At 46.5% G+C, this 18,822-nt stretch overlaps 1 protein-coding gene across 2 annotated transcripts in view; it reads left to right on the top strand.

Moving 5' to 3' along the window:
* SMARCB1 (SWI/SNF related, matrix associated, actin dependent regulator of chromatin, subfamily b, member 1) overlaps window positions 1-18,822 on the top strand; it is a 43,545-nt gene that overhangs the window by 11,203 nt on the left and 13,520 nt on the right. For both annotated transcript variants that reach the window (XM_032256662.1, XM_032256661.1), the window contains exons 4-6: window positions 1,548-1,685; window positions 3,062-3,189; window positions 13,875-14,041. In XM_032256662.1, coding sequence (XP_032112553.1) covers window positions 1,548-1,685; window positions 3,062-3,189; window positions 13,875-14,041 — 433 coding nt within the window. The remainder of the gene's footprint in view (window positions 1-1,547; window positions 1,686-3,061; window positions 3,190-13,874; window positions 14,042-18,822) is intronic.

The following is an 18,822-nucleotide window of genomic DNA, read 5'->3' as shown; positions in this document are numbered from 1 at the left end:
TTGTTGCAGAAGCGGTTGTGCAGGTGTTGGGGCCACACAGGGAAATGACACACAGTTGCTGCCTGCTCCTGCTCACAGCCTTGCTGGGGAAAACGGGAACGCACAGAGCACAGCGGGCACCAAATGCTCTCATTTGTCTCAGTCATCCCTGGAGCCTTAGTTTAAAATAGCTTTTTTTTTCCCTGAGATAGGGTGTTGCTCTCTCGCCCAGGTTAGAGTGCAGTGTCGTGATCTCGGCTCACTGCAACCTCCACCTCCTGGGTTCAAGTGATTCTCATGCTTCAGCCCCCTGAGTAGCCAATTACAGACGTGAGCCATCACGCCTGTCTAATTTATGTATTTTTGGTAGAGTCGAGGTTTCACCATGTTGGCCAGGCTGCTATCGAACTCTGGTTTTTTTTTTTTTTTTTTTTTTTTTTGAGATGGAGTTTCGCTCTTGTCACCCAGGCTGGAGTGCAATGATGTGATCTCGGCTCACTGCAACTTCTGCCTCCCTGGTTCAAGCAATTCTCTGCCTCAGCCTCCTGAGTAGCTGGGATTACAGGTGCCTACCACCCCACGTGGCTAATTTTTGTATTTTTAGTAGAGACAGCGTTTCACCATGTTGGCCAGGCTGATCTTGATCTTCTGACCTCAGGTGATCACCTGCCTTGGGCTCCCAAAGTGCTGTGATTACAGGTGTGAGCCACCGTGCGTAGCCTGGTTTCAAACTCTTGATCTCAGGTGATCCTCCCACCTTGACCTCCCAAAGTGCTGGAGTTACTGGTGTGAGCCACTGTGCCTGATGCTTTTGATACTTTCTTAGTAGTAAAAGCAACCTGGAATTTGGGAGAAAAGATCAAACTCTTAATGGGACATGTGTTATTTAAATTACTTTGGATGTCACCTCTGGAAGGTATTTATCAGCCCATCTTCTCACTTCTGTGGAAGCTCAGAGGCCAGAGGCCTTTCCTAGTGTATCTCAGGATGGCTAGCATGTCTAAAATCATAGCCTGATCATGTCTCCTCCTTCAAAACCCTGGGGATTCCCAGCCACCTGCTGAGTAAAGTCATCTTCTTATGGAGCATGTGAGACCTATGATCAGCCCCCTCCCTGGGATCCTCCTCCCTGGACTGCCCTTTGGTCTCTCCCTGCTGCTGCCTGTGCCCCTCCCCCAAGTGAACCCTGACTCAGTGTCTAAGGCTCTGCTCTGTTGTCCACCCCTGTGGGATGCCTCCTCCTTGTACCACTGCCCTGCATCCGGGAAGTGCTTCCATGGAGCCATGCCCGGCTCATAGTGCCGCACACCACAGTTGTGGGTTAGCAGCCGACCTGCGTGTTGTACTGTGTCTGGTGCCCCTCCATACCTTCGCCCTTGCCCGTGTACCTCTAGCATCTTATGACAGCCTGGGGAGCAGGCCCCTGCAAAATCAAGTGCACAGACAACTCCCACAGGAGCCTCGAGCCTGATAGAGGTACAGTGGGCATCCTCTGAGCATGAGTTGATGCCTGGTGGGCAGGATCAGGTTCCTAGACTAAGAGGGGGACTTTTCTTGTATCTCCTCAGGGAACAGAAGGCCAAGAGGAATAGCCAGTGGGTGCCCACCCTGCCCAACAGCTCCCACCACCTGGACGCTGTGCCATGCTCCACGACCATCAACAGGAACCGCATGGGCCGGGACAAGAAGAGAACCTTCCCCCTTTGGTGCGGATGCGTTGCTGTGCTCACTCTCCATACTAATTCCACCTTAGTTCTCCAGCAGATTTCAGTTCCCTCCTCCCCAGAAAAACACTGCTTTGACCTTGTGCTCCCCATAATGCTGCAGTAACTCCTCCTCTTCAAACTGCTGTTTCCCTGACTTCCAGGACGTCATCTGCAGTCTCCTTGGCTTTGCCTGCTGTCACCTTGCCGTTGTCCTCCTCACCTCCCTGGCCTCTCAAGTGGAGTTCTGGGGGCGCAGTCCTTGGGCCCTTTCTCTGCCCTCAGTTTCTCACGGCCTGGTGCTGCCACCACCACACTCTGCCCCACTCTCACCCTGCCTCAGGCTTGAGAACACCCTCACTGCTGTCAGAATGCCCAGATCTCCTGCCCTGCAGTTCCCTCTGCTGAGGCTCAGCCCCGTTCTCCCTCTTCCCCATTCCTTTCCTCCTTCCTTCCTTCCATCATTCGTCCTTCCTTCCTTCTGTCATTCCTCCTTCTCTCCCTCCCATCCTCCTTCCTCCTCCTCTTCCTTCTCTTCCTTCCCTCCATCTCTTCTTCCCATCCCTAGTTGACTGTCCCCTTTTCCATTAGAGCGGCCACCCCTTTTCTCCAGCATCCTTGTCCCTTTCCCGGTCTGTTTCCCAGCGCATTCATGCCTGGCCCTCAGCTTATTTCTCTCCGTGTCTTCCATCTGCTTCCCAAGATCCCTGGCGGCACTTCTCAGCCCTCTCCAGGCTCCCAGACGCCCTTAGGTTTCTTCTGTCCTCCAGCTCCATCTTACCAACCTGCCTGCCGGACTCTTCCTCTTGATCTTCTCAAAATACCCAACTCCATTGCTTGGAATCCTCCTGGGACTCCCTCACGGCAGTGGCCAGTTTGCATAGCCTGAGAGGAGAACTGTGGGTGCTTCAACATCCGCTAGCTTTGCAGCATCCCCGACCACTGCTTCTCAGGGAATCTGTGCTCTGTGGTCTGTTGGTACATCCTCAGCAGTTCCACCATTCAGCTGCCTTGGCCTTGCTGGAATATTTCCTCTGGAAATGTCCTTCTCCTTTCCCACAGCCTTCTATGAAAGTTGTACTGAATTTCAGGCATCTATACTATACTTTTGCAGTATGTCTGGGTTTTGTTCCAACACTGCCCAAGTCGATCCTACTGCAGACAGACTGGTGCTTGTCATTTATGGCCCCACCTGTCCCCATTAGACCGTGGCCCCAGGACTCCTGTTGGGCTCGTCTGCTCCTTCAGCTGTTAGCTGACAAGTGGCCTTGTTCTCCAGATGGGTTTGCAGAGGCCTGCTGTGCAGAGAGGGAGGCTGAAAACTCACAACCCTAGGGCCCTGACACCCTCGCTGACTGTTGCTGCCATTTTGCTTTCAGCTTTGACGACCATGACCCTGCTGTGATCCACGAGAATGCTTCTCAGCCTGAGGTGCTGGTCCCCATCCGGCTGGACATGGAGATTGACGGGCAGAAGCTGCGAGACGCCTTCACCTGGAACATGAATGGTACAAGGCAGTCAGGCTCTGCTGGGGCTGGCCCCAGCCCCTGTGTGTTATGTAGGAACAGTCCCCTTTCCTGCCAGCTGCCTGTCAGGCAGATTCCGAACCTGACACATAGGATGTCAGGGCATAGTTTTGGAGTTCTGGAGTCTGGGGGTCTGGGTTCAGTCCTGGTTCTGCTGCTGTTCGCTGTGGATTGGGCATGTGAGCCTCGGACGCCTTTCCCCATACTGAGGTTGGGTAGCCCAAGGGGCCTGGCATGGGAGGAGGCTGGTCCGCATAGCATGGATGATGACGACACTGCCACTCAGACCCAGTTCAGCCCCCAAGCCCTGCACACACCTGCCTTGGGTCCTATCCGCCACGCTGCTTCTGCTGTGCGAGGCTGCCCGTGTGCTCCCGTGCCGCTCTCCTCCCCTAACCGGTCATCTCTTTGGACATCCCTACTCTGTAAGTCCTGGGTCAGATGCCATCTCTTCTGGCTTTTCCTGACCTTCCAAAGCCTGAAGAACGCTGTCTTTGTGCAAATGTAGACAGCAAAATTAGAAGGATGTGCATCCCAGGTGTTTAGAGTGCTTATCCCATCTGGGAGGGAGGATTGTGCATTCCTTTGTTTCTCTATCTTTTTCTAAGTGTGTTAGAATGTATTTTTAAATTTTATTTTATTACTTTTTTTTTTTTTTAATCAGGCTCACTCTTTTGCCAGGCTGGAGTGCAGTGGCGCGTTCTCAGGTCACTGCAGCCTCTGCCTCCTGGGTTCAAGCGATTCTTGTGCCTCAGCCTCCTGAGTAGCTGGGATTACAGGCAAGCATCACCACACACAGCTAATTTTTGTATTTTTAGTAGAGATGGGGTTTCACCATGTTGGCCAGGATGGTTTCAATCTCCTGACTTCGTGATCCGCCTGCCTTGGCCTCCCAAAGTGCTGGGATTAACAGACGTGAGCCACCATGCCCGGATATTATTACTGTTTTTTTTTTTTAAGATCTTATTGCATACCAATTTTTTTTTTTTACTTAGTATCTGTATCCTGCTGAACTTTTTTTTTTTTTTTCTTTTTAGCACCTGCTGCTCTATAACTTATTTTTTTTTTTGAGACAGAGTCTTTCTCTGTCTCCTGACTGGAGTGTAGTGGCGTGATCTTGGCTTACTGAAACCTTCACCTCCCGGGTTGAAACGATTCTCCTGCCTCAGCCTCCCAAGTAGCTGGGACTACAGATGCCCGCCACCACGCCCAGATAATTTTTGTATTTTTAGTAGAGACTGTGTTTCATCATGTTGGCTGGGATGGACTCAATCTCTGAACCTTGTGATCTGCCCGCCTTGGCCTCCTAAAGTGCTGGGATTACAGGCATGAGCCACTGTGCCTGGCCCTGAAAGACTTTTTATAGTTAACATATTCTTTATGTTCAGACAAAGTGCAGTGAATATCATCTTTATTTATTTTACTTTTTTTTTTTTTTGAGACAGTCTCACTCTGTCACCCAGGCTGGAGTGCAGTGGCGTGATCTTGGCTCACTGCAACCTCTGCCTCCTGGGTTCCGGCAATTCTTCTGCCTCAGCCTCCTGAGTAGCTAGGACTACAGGCATGGGCCACCACACCCAGCTAATTTTTTTTGTAATTTTGGTAGAGACAGGGTTTCACCATCTTGGCTAGGCTGCTGTCAAACTCCTGACCTCTTGATCCGCCTGCCTTGGTCTTCCAAAGTGCTGGGATTATAGGCGTGAGCCACCGTGCCCAGCCTTTCTCTGATTATTTTAGCCTTCAAATGGTGTGGCATATTCTGTTGGGCTGAGGTTTGGCCTTTGTTTGTGAAAACTCCCCTTGCTCTAGATGTCTCCACAGCAGATGACATAGTTGCAGCATTTTTCTCTCAGAAGGGATTTCCTCAGGGAGGCGAGTACAAGTGGTTGTTGATATGTGGCTGCCTTGAGCTTTCTGGAAGGATTAGGCTGCTTCCTTTGGTTATTTGCAGGCACTCAGCGTGCTAGGCCTGAGTCCAAAGGCTTCTGTCCAGCCCTGAGAAGAAGGCCTGAGAGCCATGTGCCCAGGCGCTTGTCCCCTAGGGCCCACAGGCCAGCTGGTAATGGGGGATGCCAGTGGGAGGAGCCATGGGTGAGGGAGGACGTTGGTGAGAGACTCCAGGAGGCTGTGTTGAGTGTAGATGGGGACAGGTACAGTTCACTGGTCATGCCCCAACACAGGGACAGAACAGCCCATGGGGACCAGGCCACCACCAGTGCTGCACAACGCCTGTTATCTCTGCAGAGCTCCCCGCTTATCTCTGCTGGCTCACATTATACTTATTTGTTCATTCTTGTCTCACCCTCTCCATTTCAACTCTTTAAGGTCAGGGGCCTTGTTTTTTTTAATTGCCGTTTTTCTTTTTTTTTCAGAAGGAGTTTTGCTCTTGTTGCCTAGGCTGGAATGCAATGATGTGATCTTGGCTCACTGCAGCCTCCACCTCCCAGGTTCAAGCGATTCTCCTGCCTCAGCCTTCCAAGTAGCTGGGATTACAGGCATGTGCCACCATGACCAGCTAATTTTCTATTTTTAGTAGAGATGGGGTTTCACCATGTTGGTTAAGCTGGTCTCAAACTCTTGACCTCAGGTGCTCTGCCCACCTCAGTCTCTCAAAGTTCTGGGATTACAGGCGTGAGCCACCGCATCTGGCTGCCTTTTCTGTTGGCGTACAATCTAGCCCAGCATAGGAACTTAGTTGTTCAAATTGAATCAGTCCATGCCCTGTCTTGTTACCTTTCTTTGGGCAACATACAGAAAGTTCCTGTTTGTTTATACCCCTGCCCTGTTCCAGAAAGGATGTAAGGAAGCTTACAATAAGGACACTGGGCCCAAATGACTAAAGCAAATGAAAATGGAGTGGTTAGGAAAAACTGGATAAAGAGGAAAATGAAGCTGGGTGGTATAAAATCGAACTCAGATTTTATTTGGTGAACATTGCTCGGAGTTGGGCATGGCTCTGGTATGGCTCTTTTAGAACCAGGTAGGATGAAATGTGAAGATCATCTGCACACTCAGTGTGGTCTAGGTTAGCAGCACCCTGTGGCTCCGAAGAAGTAGAATCACACGTGGCCCTGAAATCTGAGATTTCCTACAGCCCTCAGGAAAAGGCATGTTACATTAAGGAAAACCAGGATTGCCAGTGAACTCCACAGTGAGTTTCACTGGGCTGTTCCTCCTAGGAGTCTTCATGTAAAATATGATGCCCATGGAAAGTAATTTAGAACAAAGTCTTTTTTTTTTTTTTTTTTTTGAGACAGAGTCTCACTCTGTTGCCCAGGCTGCTGGAGTGCAGTGGTGCGATCTCAGCTCACTGCAACCTCCACCTCCTGGGTTCAAGTGATTCTCCTACCTGAGTCTTCTGAGTAGCTGGGATTATAGGCACGTACCACCACGCCGGGCTAGTTTTTGTATTTTTAGTAGAGACAGAGTTTTACCATGCTGGTCAGGCTGGTCTGAAACTCCTGACCTCGTGATCTGCCTGTCTTGGCCTCGTACAGTGCTGGGATTATAGGCGTGAGCCACTGCGCCCTGCTAGAACAAAGTCTTAACAGGTGGAGAACCAAAATAGTGTTGTTCTGTGAACTCTTCCTCAGCTCTGGGTGGTATTTGGCATTTGTAAGAGCTGTGATTCTTAACTGGTGATTAGAAGGCCATGCCAAAATTGCTATTGATTTGCTTTGAAATTTCAAATCATCTTAAAGGTGGGCTTGAGAGTCTCTATCACAGAGGGATTATGTATGTGAAGTAGCATTACTTGAGTAGCATGAATGAACTGTATGTTCTTCACGCCACCTTCAGAATCAGCATTGGTCAGGCACAGTAGCTCAGGATTGTAATCCCAGCATTTTGGGAGGCTAAAGAGGGAGAATCGCTTGAGGCCAGGAGTTTGAGACCAGCCTGGTCATCATGGTGAAACCCCATGTCTACTAAAAATATAAAAATTAGCTGGGTGTGGTGGCGCATGCCTGTAGTCCCAGCAACTTGGGAGCCTGAGGCACAAGGATTGCTTGAACCCAGGAGGCAGAGGTTGCAATTAGCTGAGATGGTAGCGTTATACTTCAGCCTGGGCGACAGAGTGGGACTGTCTCCAAAAAAAAAGGCCAGGCAGGTGGCTCACACCTGTAATCCCAGCACTTTGTGGGGCCGAGGTGGGTGGATCGCAAGGTCAGGAGTTCAAGACCACCTTGGCCAACGTGGTGAAACCCCATCTCTACTAAAAATACAAAATTAGCCACGTGTGGTGGCACATGCCTGTAATCCCAGCTACTCAGGAGGCTGAGGCAGGAGAATCACTTGAATTGGGTGGCGGAGGTTGCAGTGAGCTGAGATCCCACCGTTATACTCCAGCCTGGGCAACAGAGCAAGACTCCAGCTCAAAAAAAGAAAAAGGAATCAGGATTTTTTTCAGGCTTCTCCTAGGTGTTGTGAGGAGTTTGAGGTTATCGTCTCTGAAAAGGACTTGAAGTAGGGCTTCTCTGAATCACCGGCGAAGTATGGTGTCACCTGCCTTAACAGCCTTGCTATTAAGGGAGGGAAGTATTAAAATCCTCCACAAAAGATGAGTTGCCTAACCAGAACACGTGGACATAGATGCCACCTGCGCCCAGAAGGGGAACAAGGGAATCCCCTCAGGAAGAGGTTTGGAATCTGCCTTGGCATACAGGCAAAGGAGTGATTAGGGCCCTGAGTGTCTACACTTGGCTATAGGAGGCAAGAGATTTATATCCACATGCTTGTTTTGGCCTCTAAAAAATTAAATGAGGCAGGGCACAGTTGCTCACGTCTGAAGCTAAGGCAGGCAGATCACTGTAGCCCAGGAGTTAAAGATTAGCCTGGGTGACACGGTGAAACCCCATTTCTACAAAAATTCACCGGATGTGGTGGTGTGTGCCTGTGGTCCCAGCTACTTGAGAGGCTGAGGTGGGAGAGTCGCTTGAGTCCCAGAGATTGAAGCTGCAGTGAGCTGTGATTGAGCCACTGCACTCCCGCCTGGGCAACAGAGTGAGACCCTGTCTCAAAAAAAATATTTTTTTAAGTTAAAAATAAAAAATCAAATGATAGATTCAAGAAGCCAAGTAACCAACATGATTAACCCAAAGCAATCCATGCAAAGACACATCATAATTAAACTTCTGGAAACTAAACACAAAGAAAAAAATCTTGAGAGCAGAGAAAAAGGACAACTTGCTTGTAGGGAAGAAACAGTAAGAATGATGGTAGATTTCTCATCAGAAACTGGAGGCTAGAGGACGTGGCATGGTATTTATTAAGTACTGAAAGAAAAGAACTATTCATCTAGAATCCTCTACCCAGTGAAAATAGCGTTCAGAAGTGAAGGGGACTTAAGACATTCTTAGATGAAAGAAAACTATCACCTGCAGAGCTTCCCTAAAGAGTGGCTAAAAGAAAGGAAATGATAAAAGAAGAAACTTTGGGACATCAGGAAGGAAGAAGGGAAAGCATCATAAGCAAAAAATGTGGACAAATAAAGTAGACTTTCCTCTCCTCTTGGGTTTAACAAATTGTGTTTGACAGTTGAAGCAAAAATTGTAACAGTGTCTGCTGTGGTTGTAAATGTATGTAGAAAGATTTAAGGCCAGGCATGGTGGCTCATGCCTGTAATCCCAGAACTTTGGGAGGCCAAAGCAGGTTGATCACGAGGTCAGGAGTTCGAGACCGGCCTGTCTAACATTTGTTAAATGGTGAAACCCCACCTCTACTAAAAATACAAGAAATTAGCCGGTCATAGTGGCGTATACCTGTAATTGCAGCTAGTTGGGAGGCTGAGGCAGGAGAATTGCTTGAACCTGGGAGGAGGAGGTTGCAGTGAGCTCAGATTGCACCACTGCACTCAAGCCTGGGCAACAAGAGTGAAACTCCGTCTCAAAAAAATAAAATCTAAAAAATAGAAAGATTTAAGACAATTATATTCTAAATGGGAAAGGGTGAAGGATATAAACTCTGGTAGGGTTTCTAATCTTCACTTGAATTCGTAAAAGAAAAAAGCCTAATAGACTAGTAAGTTACGCATATATAATGTAACACTCAGACAACCACTAAAAAATGCTCTACAGTTACCCTCAAAAATACCATAGATAAGCGAAAATGGAATTCGCAAATGTTAAAGTAACCCACAGAAAGACAATGGAAAAGGAAACAGAACAAACCAGAAAACAAAAATAAAATGGCAGACATAAGCTCTAACATGCGAATAACTACCAGTTAAAAGAGAGATTGGCAGAATGGAGTTTTTTTTTTTTTTTTTTTTCTTTTCTTTTTGGAATGGAGTTTTCTTAAAATGACCTAACTAGGCTGGGTGCAGTGGCTCACTCCTATAATCCCAGCACTTTGGGAGGCCGAGACGGGCGGATCACGAAGTCAAAGATTGAGACCATCCTGGCTATCATGGTGAAACCCTGTCTCTACTAAAAATAGAAAAAATTAGCAGGGCATGGTGGCACACACCTGTAATCTCAGCTACTTGGGAGGCGAAGGCAGAGGAATCGCTTGAACCCGGGTGGCTGAGGTTGCAGTGAGCCAAGATAGAGGCACTGCACTGCACTACTGCACTCCAGCCTAGGCCACAGAGCAAGACTCTGTCTCAAAAGAAAAAAAAAAAAAAAAAAAAGCCTAACTATATGTTATCTGCAAGAAAGTCATTTGAAGTAATCTGCAAGAAAGTCATTTGAAGTATAATGAAAAAAGTAGGTTGAAAGTAAGAAGATGGAAAAAGAGGAAACGTTAATCAAAGGAAAGCAGGAGTGGCAATGTTAGTATCAGTAAGGCAGACTTCAAAGAAAATGACCAGAGACAGAGAAGGACATTAAATAAATGATAAAAAGATAAATCCAGCAAGAAGACAGAGCAATCCTAAGTATGTTTGTAGCAAACAACAGAGCTGGGAAATATGTGAAACAGTACAGATAGAACCGAAAGGAGAAATACACAAATTCACCATCATATTGGAGACCTCGGCATTCCTCTGTCAAAAACTGATGGAACTGGACGGAAAATTGGTAAAATGATGAAAGATCAAAAACACCATCAACCAACAGAATTCGATTCACATTTATGGGACACTCCAGCACAGCTGAATGCACATTCTTTTCAAGTGCCTGTGGAACATATACTGTATAAACCATATGTAGATCATAAAACAAGCCTCAACAAATAAAAGAATTGAAACCATACAGAGTGTGTTCTCCAACTGCAATTGACTCAGATGCTTGTAAGCCAAATAACAGACTTCTCTGTGGTTCAAAGAGGAAGTCTATAGGGAAATTTAAAAACATACACAGACCTGGGGCCGGGCGCGGTGGCTCAAGCCTGTAATCCCAGCACTTTGGGAGGCCGAGGCGGGTGGATCACGAGGTCAAGAGATCGAGACCATCCTGGTCAACATGGTGAAACCCCGTCTCTACTAAAAATACAAAAAATTAGCTGGGCATGGTGGCGCGTGCCTGTAATCCCAGCTACTCAGGAGGCTGAGGCAGGAGAATTGCCTGAACCCAGGAGGCGGAGGTTGCGGTGAGCCGAGATCGCGCCATTGCACTCCAGCCTGGGTAACATGAGTGAAACTCCGTCTCAAAAAAAAAAAAAAAAAAAAAAAAGACCTACATGAAAATGAAAATGCAGCATATCAGAATTTGTGGGATAAAGCTAAATAGTGCTATGCAGATTATCTGTAGTACGTACGTTAGAAAACAGGAAAAGCTTTCCTCAAGTCCATAATCTAAGCTCTTATCTCAAGAACCAAGAGAAAGAAAAAATGAAGCCAAAGCAAGCAGAAGGAAGGACATTTGAAGAGCAGAAATCAATGACACTGAAAACAGAAATCAAACAATAGAGAAAGTTAATGAAACCTAGCTGGTTCTTTGAAAGATGAATAAAACTGATAATCTCTAGCAAGGCTGATAAAAAGAACATAAATTATCAATATCAGGAATGAAATGGGTTGTCACCACAGACCCTACAAATATCGAAAGGAATGCTGCAAACAATTCTATACTTAAAAGTTTGACAACTTACACAAAATGAATTCCTTGCAAAACACAAATTACTACAACTCATCCAATATCAAATAGCTAATTTGGGTTTCCCTATAACTATTAAGGGAATAGAATTTGTAATTTAAAAACCCTAAAAAGTGTCCAGGCATGGTGGCACTTACCTGTAATCCCAGGTCTTTGGGAGGCTGAGGTGGGAGAATTGCTTGAGGCCAGGAGTTCAAGAACAGCCTGGGCTACATAGCAGGATCCCATCTCTAATTAAATTTTCAGATATAAAAAATTATTTCTTTTTTTTTTTTTTTTGAGACGGAGTTTCGCTCTTGTTACCCAGGCTGGAGTGCAATGGCGCGATCTCGGCTCATCGCAACCTCCGCCTCCTGGATTCAGGCAATTCTCCTGCCTCAGCCTCCTGAGTAGCTGGGATTACAGGCACGCACCACCATGCCCAGCTAATTTTTTGTATTTTTAGTAGAGACGGGGTTTCACCGTGTTGACCAGGATGGTCTCGATCTCTTGACCACGTGATCCACCCACCTCGGCCTCCCAAAGTGCTGGGATTACAGGCGTGAGCCACCGTGCCCGGCCCTAACATTTAATAGTGATAGGTTACATGCTTTCTGCCAGAGATCAGGAACAAGCCAAATATGTCTGTTGTCACTATTCTTATTCAGTGTAATATCGGAAGTTCTAGCTAATCCAATAAGACGAGAAAAGGAAATAAAAGACATGCAGAGCCAGGTGCAGTGGCTCATGCCTGTAACCCCAGCATTTTGGGAGGCCGAGGTGGGCAGATCACAAGGTCAAGAGATCGAGACCATCCTGGCTAACATATGAAACCCCGTCTCTACTAAAATATAAAAATTAGCTGGCATGGGTGCGATCCTGTAGTCCTAGCTACTCTGGAGGCTGAGGCAGGAGAATTGCTTGAAGCCGGGAGGCAGAGGTTGCAGTAAGCCGAGATCATGCCATCCAGCCTGATGTCTGGCGACAGAACAAGACTGTCTCAAAACAAACAAACAAACAAACAAAAAATGTAGATTGGAAAGGAAGAAATAAAATTCCATTTGCAGATGACATGATAGCCTTCAGTGGGTGAATAAAGTGTGGCCCCTTTGCACCACAGAATGTCACTTGGCAATAAAAATAAGTGACAAACTGGATGAATCACTGGATAATTTTGCTGCAAAAGTGAACCCTAGCTAATTTTTGTGTTTTTAGTAGAGACAGGGTTTCACCATGTTGGCCAGGATGGTCTCGATCTCTTAACCTCATGATCCTCCAGCCTCGGCCTCCCAAAATGGTGGGATTACGGGCGTGAGCCCATTATTTTTTGTAAAGATGAGGTCTTACTATGTTACCCAGGCTGGTCTCGAACTCCTGGGCTCAAATGATCCTCTCATATGCTGGGATGACAGGTGTGAGCCACTGTGCCTGGCCTAGAACATTCTTCAAATGGTAAAATTACAGAAATGGAGATGGTTAGTGGTTTCCAGGGGCTGGAGAGGGTGTTGGGAGTGGGAGGGAAGTGTCTGTGGCCATCAAAAGGCAATGGAGGGGCCCTGGTGGTGGTGGAAATGTCCTGTATCTTGACTTTATTGGAGGAAACTGGGTGCAATGTGCATGGAATTTCTCTGTGTTGTTTCTTGCAACTGCACATGAATCTACAATTACTTCAAAATAAAAAGCTTAATTTTAAAATGCTCTGGGCAGCGTATTCACAGGGTGTTTACCCCGTGCACTGGAGGTTCCTGCTGCAGTCTCCACAGAGAAGCACATTCGCTTGCTGAAAGAGCTGTTGCTGCCTCTCGGGCTGTTAGGATGCTGGTCTCCAGTGTGTCTTTAGGGGAGGGAGGAAATAGTGAGGCGGTGGTCTGTTAGGCAGATGTGCTTCTTGGTGATGGAATCCTGGAATCCTGCTGAATGCTCTGAAGGATTTTTTTTCTTTTCTTTTTTTTTTTTTTTTTTTTTTTTGGCTTTTTCAGCTTACCCCAGCAAGGCGTCTTGTCCGTAAGATCTAGGCGAAGCAGGGAGAGAATGTTAACTGAGCAGGATCTTGCTGAGGCCTGGCTGGCCACAGATGGTCCTTGTGAGCTCGCATCTGGTGCAGCTACTTTTCCAGGATTTGGGATCTGTAGGGACCTCCACATTTGTGACCTTGTTAAGGCCCTGCTGCTGCTACTGCAGTTGCAGACCTGGAAGTCGCCATGGCTTGGCACAGTGTGTTTTGCTTACACCGAGGCCTGGTGTTGGGCCAGCCTCTGCGCCATCATGTTGCCAGCAGTTCAGCATAGAGGGGAGTAGAGAGATGGGCACACAAGCTTCCACGTGCCTTTGCTGGCCTCGCCCAGAGCTTCTCATTAGTTAGGATAATCTTATGCGCCTACCCACAGGGAGCTCCCGGAATGGGGGGGAGTGTATATGGCCATGACCACCCCCAGGGCATGGATCAGGAGGTATGTGCAGAATGAGGGCTGGGGGCCTGCTAGCCATGTGCTTCCTCCTCCCATTTCCAGTTTCCAGGAAGGCCACCCTCAGTGCCCTGCTCGTGTCTCCTGCATCTGGAGATGTTTGGCTTCGAAGAGGAAGGGGTGGGGGAGGCTGGTCCATGCCCAAGCATGGTGCAATCTGTTGGCATCCCTTCCCTCTCTTGATTTCAGAGAAGTTGATGACGCCTGAGATGTTTTCAGAAATCCTCTGTGATGATCTGGATTTGAACCCGCTGACGTTTGTGCCAGCCATCGCCTCCGCCATCAGACAGCAGATCGAGTCCTACCCCACGGACAGCATTCTGGAGGACCAGTCAGACCAGCGCGTCATCATCAAGGTGGGTGACTTCTTACCCAGCACTGGAGCCTTCCTGGTCCTCGGGGTGGGTGTTATTATGGGGCACTGAGCGTATACCAAGGCCTCAGCAAAAGCCCCTCTTTGGGTTCTGTGTCCTCTAGAAAGTCACAGCGCCTGGCTCTGCTCCCTGCAATACCCCAGGAAGGGCATAGGCTGACTTCTCATAGTAAAGTGCTATATTCTGGACACATTCAGGGGGTGCCTCTGAGGCGCTGCCAGGCTCTGAGCAAAGCCCAGATGTATAGAGGAGGTGAAGGCAGCTGATTGGCTGGGCGAGGCTCAGTGCTCCAGGGTGGCCCAGTAACCCAATAAGATGCTGCCTTAGCGGCCATATTACAGGTGAAACGGTGGGCACATGGAGAGCTGAGATCACCTGCTGAAGTCACAGAGTGACCAGCTGAGAAGTGGCAGGGCTGGTAATTGGGCGCAGGCCTACCTCCTGCAGAGCCTGCAGCATAATCCTTGCTGTGCTGAGCCACCACTGCTGGACTGTGTCTTGAGGGTGAGGGGAGCCTTGAAAACAGGAGGATATGAGAAGTGGGTGAGATTGGCACACGTGATGACCCTAAAAAGGTCAGTGGTTTGGTTTGATTTGATGCTGTGCCTTTGGTTTCAATTTTAGAAAAACATTGATGTATAAAAATAAAAGCCATGTTACAAAGGGTTCCTGAAAATAGTCTTTGGAGTGGAAGAGCCTTGGGAGGAGGAATGCCTCTGCCCCGTCCGCCAGATGGAGCCTGGGCCTGCTACATCCCATTGTGTTTCTCTGTGATACTTTACAAAGATTTTGGAAAGTAAGGTGGGGGAATCACCAGCAACTTCCCCAAGCAGAGAACAACTACATATCTTTATTTATTTACTTATTTGTTTATAGACAGAGTCTCACTCTGTCGCCCAGGCTGGAGTGCAGTGGTGCCATCTTGACGTACTCCAGCCTCCCCCTTCCAGGTTCAAGCAGTCCTCCTGTCTCAGCCTCCCAAGTAGCTGGGAGTACGGTGCCTGCCACCATGCCCAGCTAATTTTTATATTTTTAGTAGAGATGGGGGTTTCACCATATTGGTCAGGCTGGTCTCAAACTCCTGACCTCAGGTGATCCACCCAGCTCGGCCTCCCAAAGTGCTGGGATTACAGGCATGAGGCACTGTGCCTGGCCTAAATACTTTGTTTTCTTGATTAGTATTTTAAAATTGTGATAACATGAAATTTACCATTTTAACCACTTCAGCGTAAATTCAGCGGCAGTATATTCACATCCGTCGCTGTGTAGTCATCACCACCATCCGTCTCCAGAATTCTGTCATGTAAAACCAACTCCCCATTTCCCTTCCCCCAGTCCCTGGCAAGCACCATTCTGCTGTCTCTATGAATTTGACTACTCGAGGTGCCTCATATACAGTCCCTAAGGGAATCATGCAGTATTTGTCTTTTTGTGACTGGCTTATTTCACTTAGCAGAGTGTCTTCAAGGTGCATTTATGTTGTACCATGTCAGGATGTCCTTCCCTTTTAAAAATGTGTGTATTTTTAGACAGAGTCTTATTCTGTTGCCCAGGCTGAAGTACAGTGTCACAGTTACGGCTCATTGCAACCTCTGCCTCCTGGGCTCAAGGAATCCTCCCAGTTCAGCCTCCTGAGTAGCTGGGAAGCTAGGACTAGAGGCACATTCCACCATGCCCCACTAATTCTTTGTGGTTTTTTGTGGAGATGGGGTTTTGCCATGTTGCCTAGGCTTGTCTCAAACTCCTGGGCTCAAGCTGTCTGCCCACCTCAGCCTCCCAAAGTGCTGGGATTACAAGCGTGAGCCACTGTGCCCAGCCTCCTTTCTTGTGAAGGCTGAATAATATTCTATTGTATGGCTCTATTACATTTTTATTTATTCATCCCTAAAGGATAAACACTTGTGTTGCTTCCACATTTGGCTATTGTGAACCATGCTGCTGTGAACTTGGGTGTGCAAGTATCTATTGGCGTCCCTGCTTTCATTCATTCATTCATTTACATGGAGGCTCGCTCTGTTGCCCAGGCTCACTGCAACCTTTGTCTCCCAGGTTCAAGTGATCTCCTGCATCAGCTTCCCGCCACCACACCCAGCTAATTTTTTGGGATTTTTAATAGAGATGGTGCTTCACTATGTTGGCCAGGCTGGTCTCAGACTCTGCCTCGGCCTCCCAAACTCAAATGATGCTCCCGCCTGGGCCTCCAAAGTTCTGGGATTATAGGCATGGGCCCCCACGCCTGGCTTCTGGTTTCATTTCTTTTGGGTGTATACTCAGAGATGGAATCCCTGGATCGTAGGATAATTCTGTGTTTAGTTTCTTGAGGAACCACTATACTGCTTTTCTCATTGGCTGTACCCGTTTATATTCCTACCAGCAAAGCACAAGATTCCAGTTTCACCTGATCCTCACTGATACTTCTTGGTTTGGTTTTGTTTTCTTTCTTTTTTTTTTTTTTTTAAGACAGAGTCTCGCTCTGTTACCCAGGCTGGAGTGCAGTGGTATGATCTTGGCTTGCTGCAACCTCCACCTCCTGGGTTCAAGTGATTCTCCTGCTTAAGCCTCTTGAGTAGGAGCTGGAACTACAGGTGCATGCCACCACACCTGGCTAATTTTTGTATTTTTGGTAGAGACAGGATCTCACCATGTTGGCCAGGCTGGTCTCTAACTCCTGAGCTCAAGTGATCCACCCACCTTGGCTTCCTAAACCGGGGATTACAAATGTGAGCCACCATGCTCAGCCAACTTTTGTTATTTTCTGTTTTTTGGATAATAGTTATTCTAATGGGTATAAAGTAGTATCTCATTGTGATCTTGATTTGGATTTCCTTAATTCATTAGTGACATTGAATGTCTTTTCGTGTGTATTGGCCACTTGTCTTCTTTGGAGAAATATCTGTTCATGTGTACGAGGGTTTATTCCTGGGCTCTGTATTCTGTTCCATTGGTCTATATGTTGTCTTTATGCCAGCACCACACTGTTTTGATTACTGTAACTTTGTAGTAAGTTTTGAAATCAGAAAGTGTGAGACTCCCCTGCCTCAACTTTTTTCTACATTCCAAGATTGCTTTGGTTATTAGGGGTTCCTTGAAATTCTACTGGGTATGGTGTCACACTTAAAATCTCAGCATTTTGGGAGGCTGAAGCAGGAGGATCACCCGAGGCCAGGAGTTCAAGACCAGCCTGGGCATCATAGTGAGACCCCCCCCCCCCATCTCTACCAAAAAATTTTAAAAATTAGCTGGTGGCGTGTGCTTGCATTTATAGCTACTCAGGAGGCTGAGGCAGGAAGATCACTTGAGCCCAGGAGGTGGAGGCTTCAGTGAATGATCCTGCCACTGTACTCCAGCCTGGATGATGGAGTGAGACAAAAAGAAAGAAAAAGAAACTCCATATGAATTTGAGGATGGATTTTTGTGTTCGCAAATAATGCAAGATACATTATTGAGATTTTGATAGGTGTTGGCGTTGTATCTGTTGATTGCTTTGGTTAGTATTGGTATCTTAACAATATTGTCTTCAAGTCCATGAACGTGGGTTTTCTCTTATTTATGCCTTCTTTTATTTCTTTCAGCAATGTTTTATAGTTGTACAAGTATCATATCTCCTTAGTTCTTATGTATTTTATTCCTTTTTTTTTTTTTTTTTTTTTTTGTAGAGACAGATCTCACTTTGTTGCCCAGGCTGGTATCAAACTCTCCTGGCTTTAAGCAGTCCTTCTGCCTCAGCCCCCCAGAGTGCTGGGATTACAGGCATGAGCCACTGTGCCTGGCCTGTTTTATTCTTTTTGATGCTATTTTAAATCGGATTATTTGTTAATTTCCAGATTGTTCATTATTGGCATATAGAAATGCAACTAATTTTTGTGTGTTAATTTTGTATCCTGCTACTGTTCTGAATTTGTTTATTAGTTCTGAGGGGTTTTTTTTTGTAGTTTTTTTTTTTTTTTTTAAATCTTTGAGGTTCTACATATAAGTTTATATCATCTCTGATTAGGGATAATTTTACTTTTTTATTTCCTATTTAAATGCCTTTGATTTCTCTTTCTTGTCTAATTGCACTGGGTAGAATATCCAATACTATATTGAATATATGTAAGAGGGCACCCTTGTCTATTTCCTTATCTTAGAGGAAAAGCTTTCATTTCAGCCTTTCGCCACTAAGTATGATGTTACTGTGGGTTTTCCATTTCTGGCTTTTATTTATTTAGTTTGTTGAGTATTTTTGTTGTGAAAAAGGTAATGAATTTGTCAAATGCTTTTATTTTTCTAGACAGAGTCTTGCTCAGTGGCACAATCCTGGCCTGTCAAAATATTTTTTATGTATCAATTAAGATGATCATTTTATTTTTGATCCTGGTTTTTGTCCCTCATTCTGTTAATGTAGTGTATTACACTATCACTTTTTGTATATTGAACCTTGCATTGCAGGAATAAATCACATTTGGTCCTAGTATGGAATCCCATACCATGGAATATGCTGCTTAATTCGGTTTGCCAGTATTTTTTTGAGGATTTTTGCATCAACATTCATAAGGAGTGTTGGTCTTTAGTTTCCTTTCTTGCAGTATTTTTTGTTTGACTTAAGTATTAGGGCAGTGAGTTAAAGAATAGTTTGAGGCTGGGCGCAGTGGCTCATGCCTGTAATCCCGGCACTTTTGGAGGCTGAGGCGGGCAGATCACAAAGTCAGGAAATGGAGACCTTCCTAGCTAACACGATGAAACTCCATCTCTACTAAAAATACAAAATATTAGCCAGGCATGGT

This window comes from Sapajus apella, unplaced genomic scaffold, assembly GCF_009761245.1.
Source record: "Sapajus apella isolate SASKATOON/1434 unplaced genomic scaffold, GSC_monkey_1.0 scaffold95, whole genome shotgun sequence".
NCBI classification, from domain to species: Eukaryota; Metazoa; Chordata; class Mammalia; order Primates; family Cebidae; genus Sapajus; species Sapajus apella.
The sequence above is the reverse complement of the archived record's forward strand: the minus strand, read 5'-3'. Positions and strand labels throughout refer to the sequence as shown.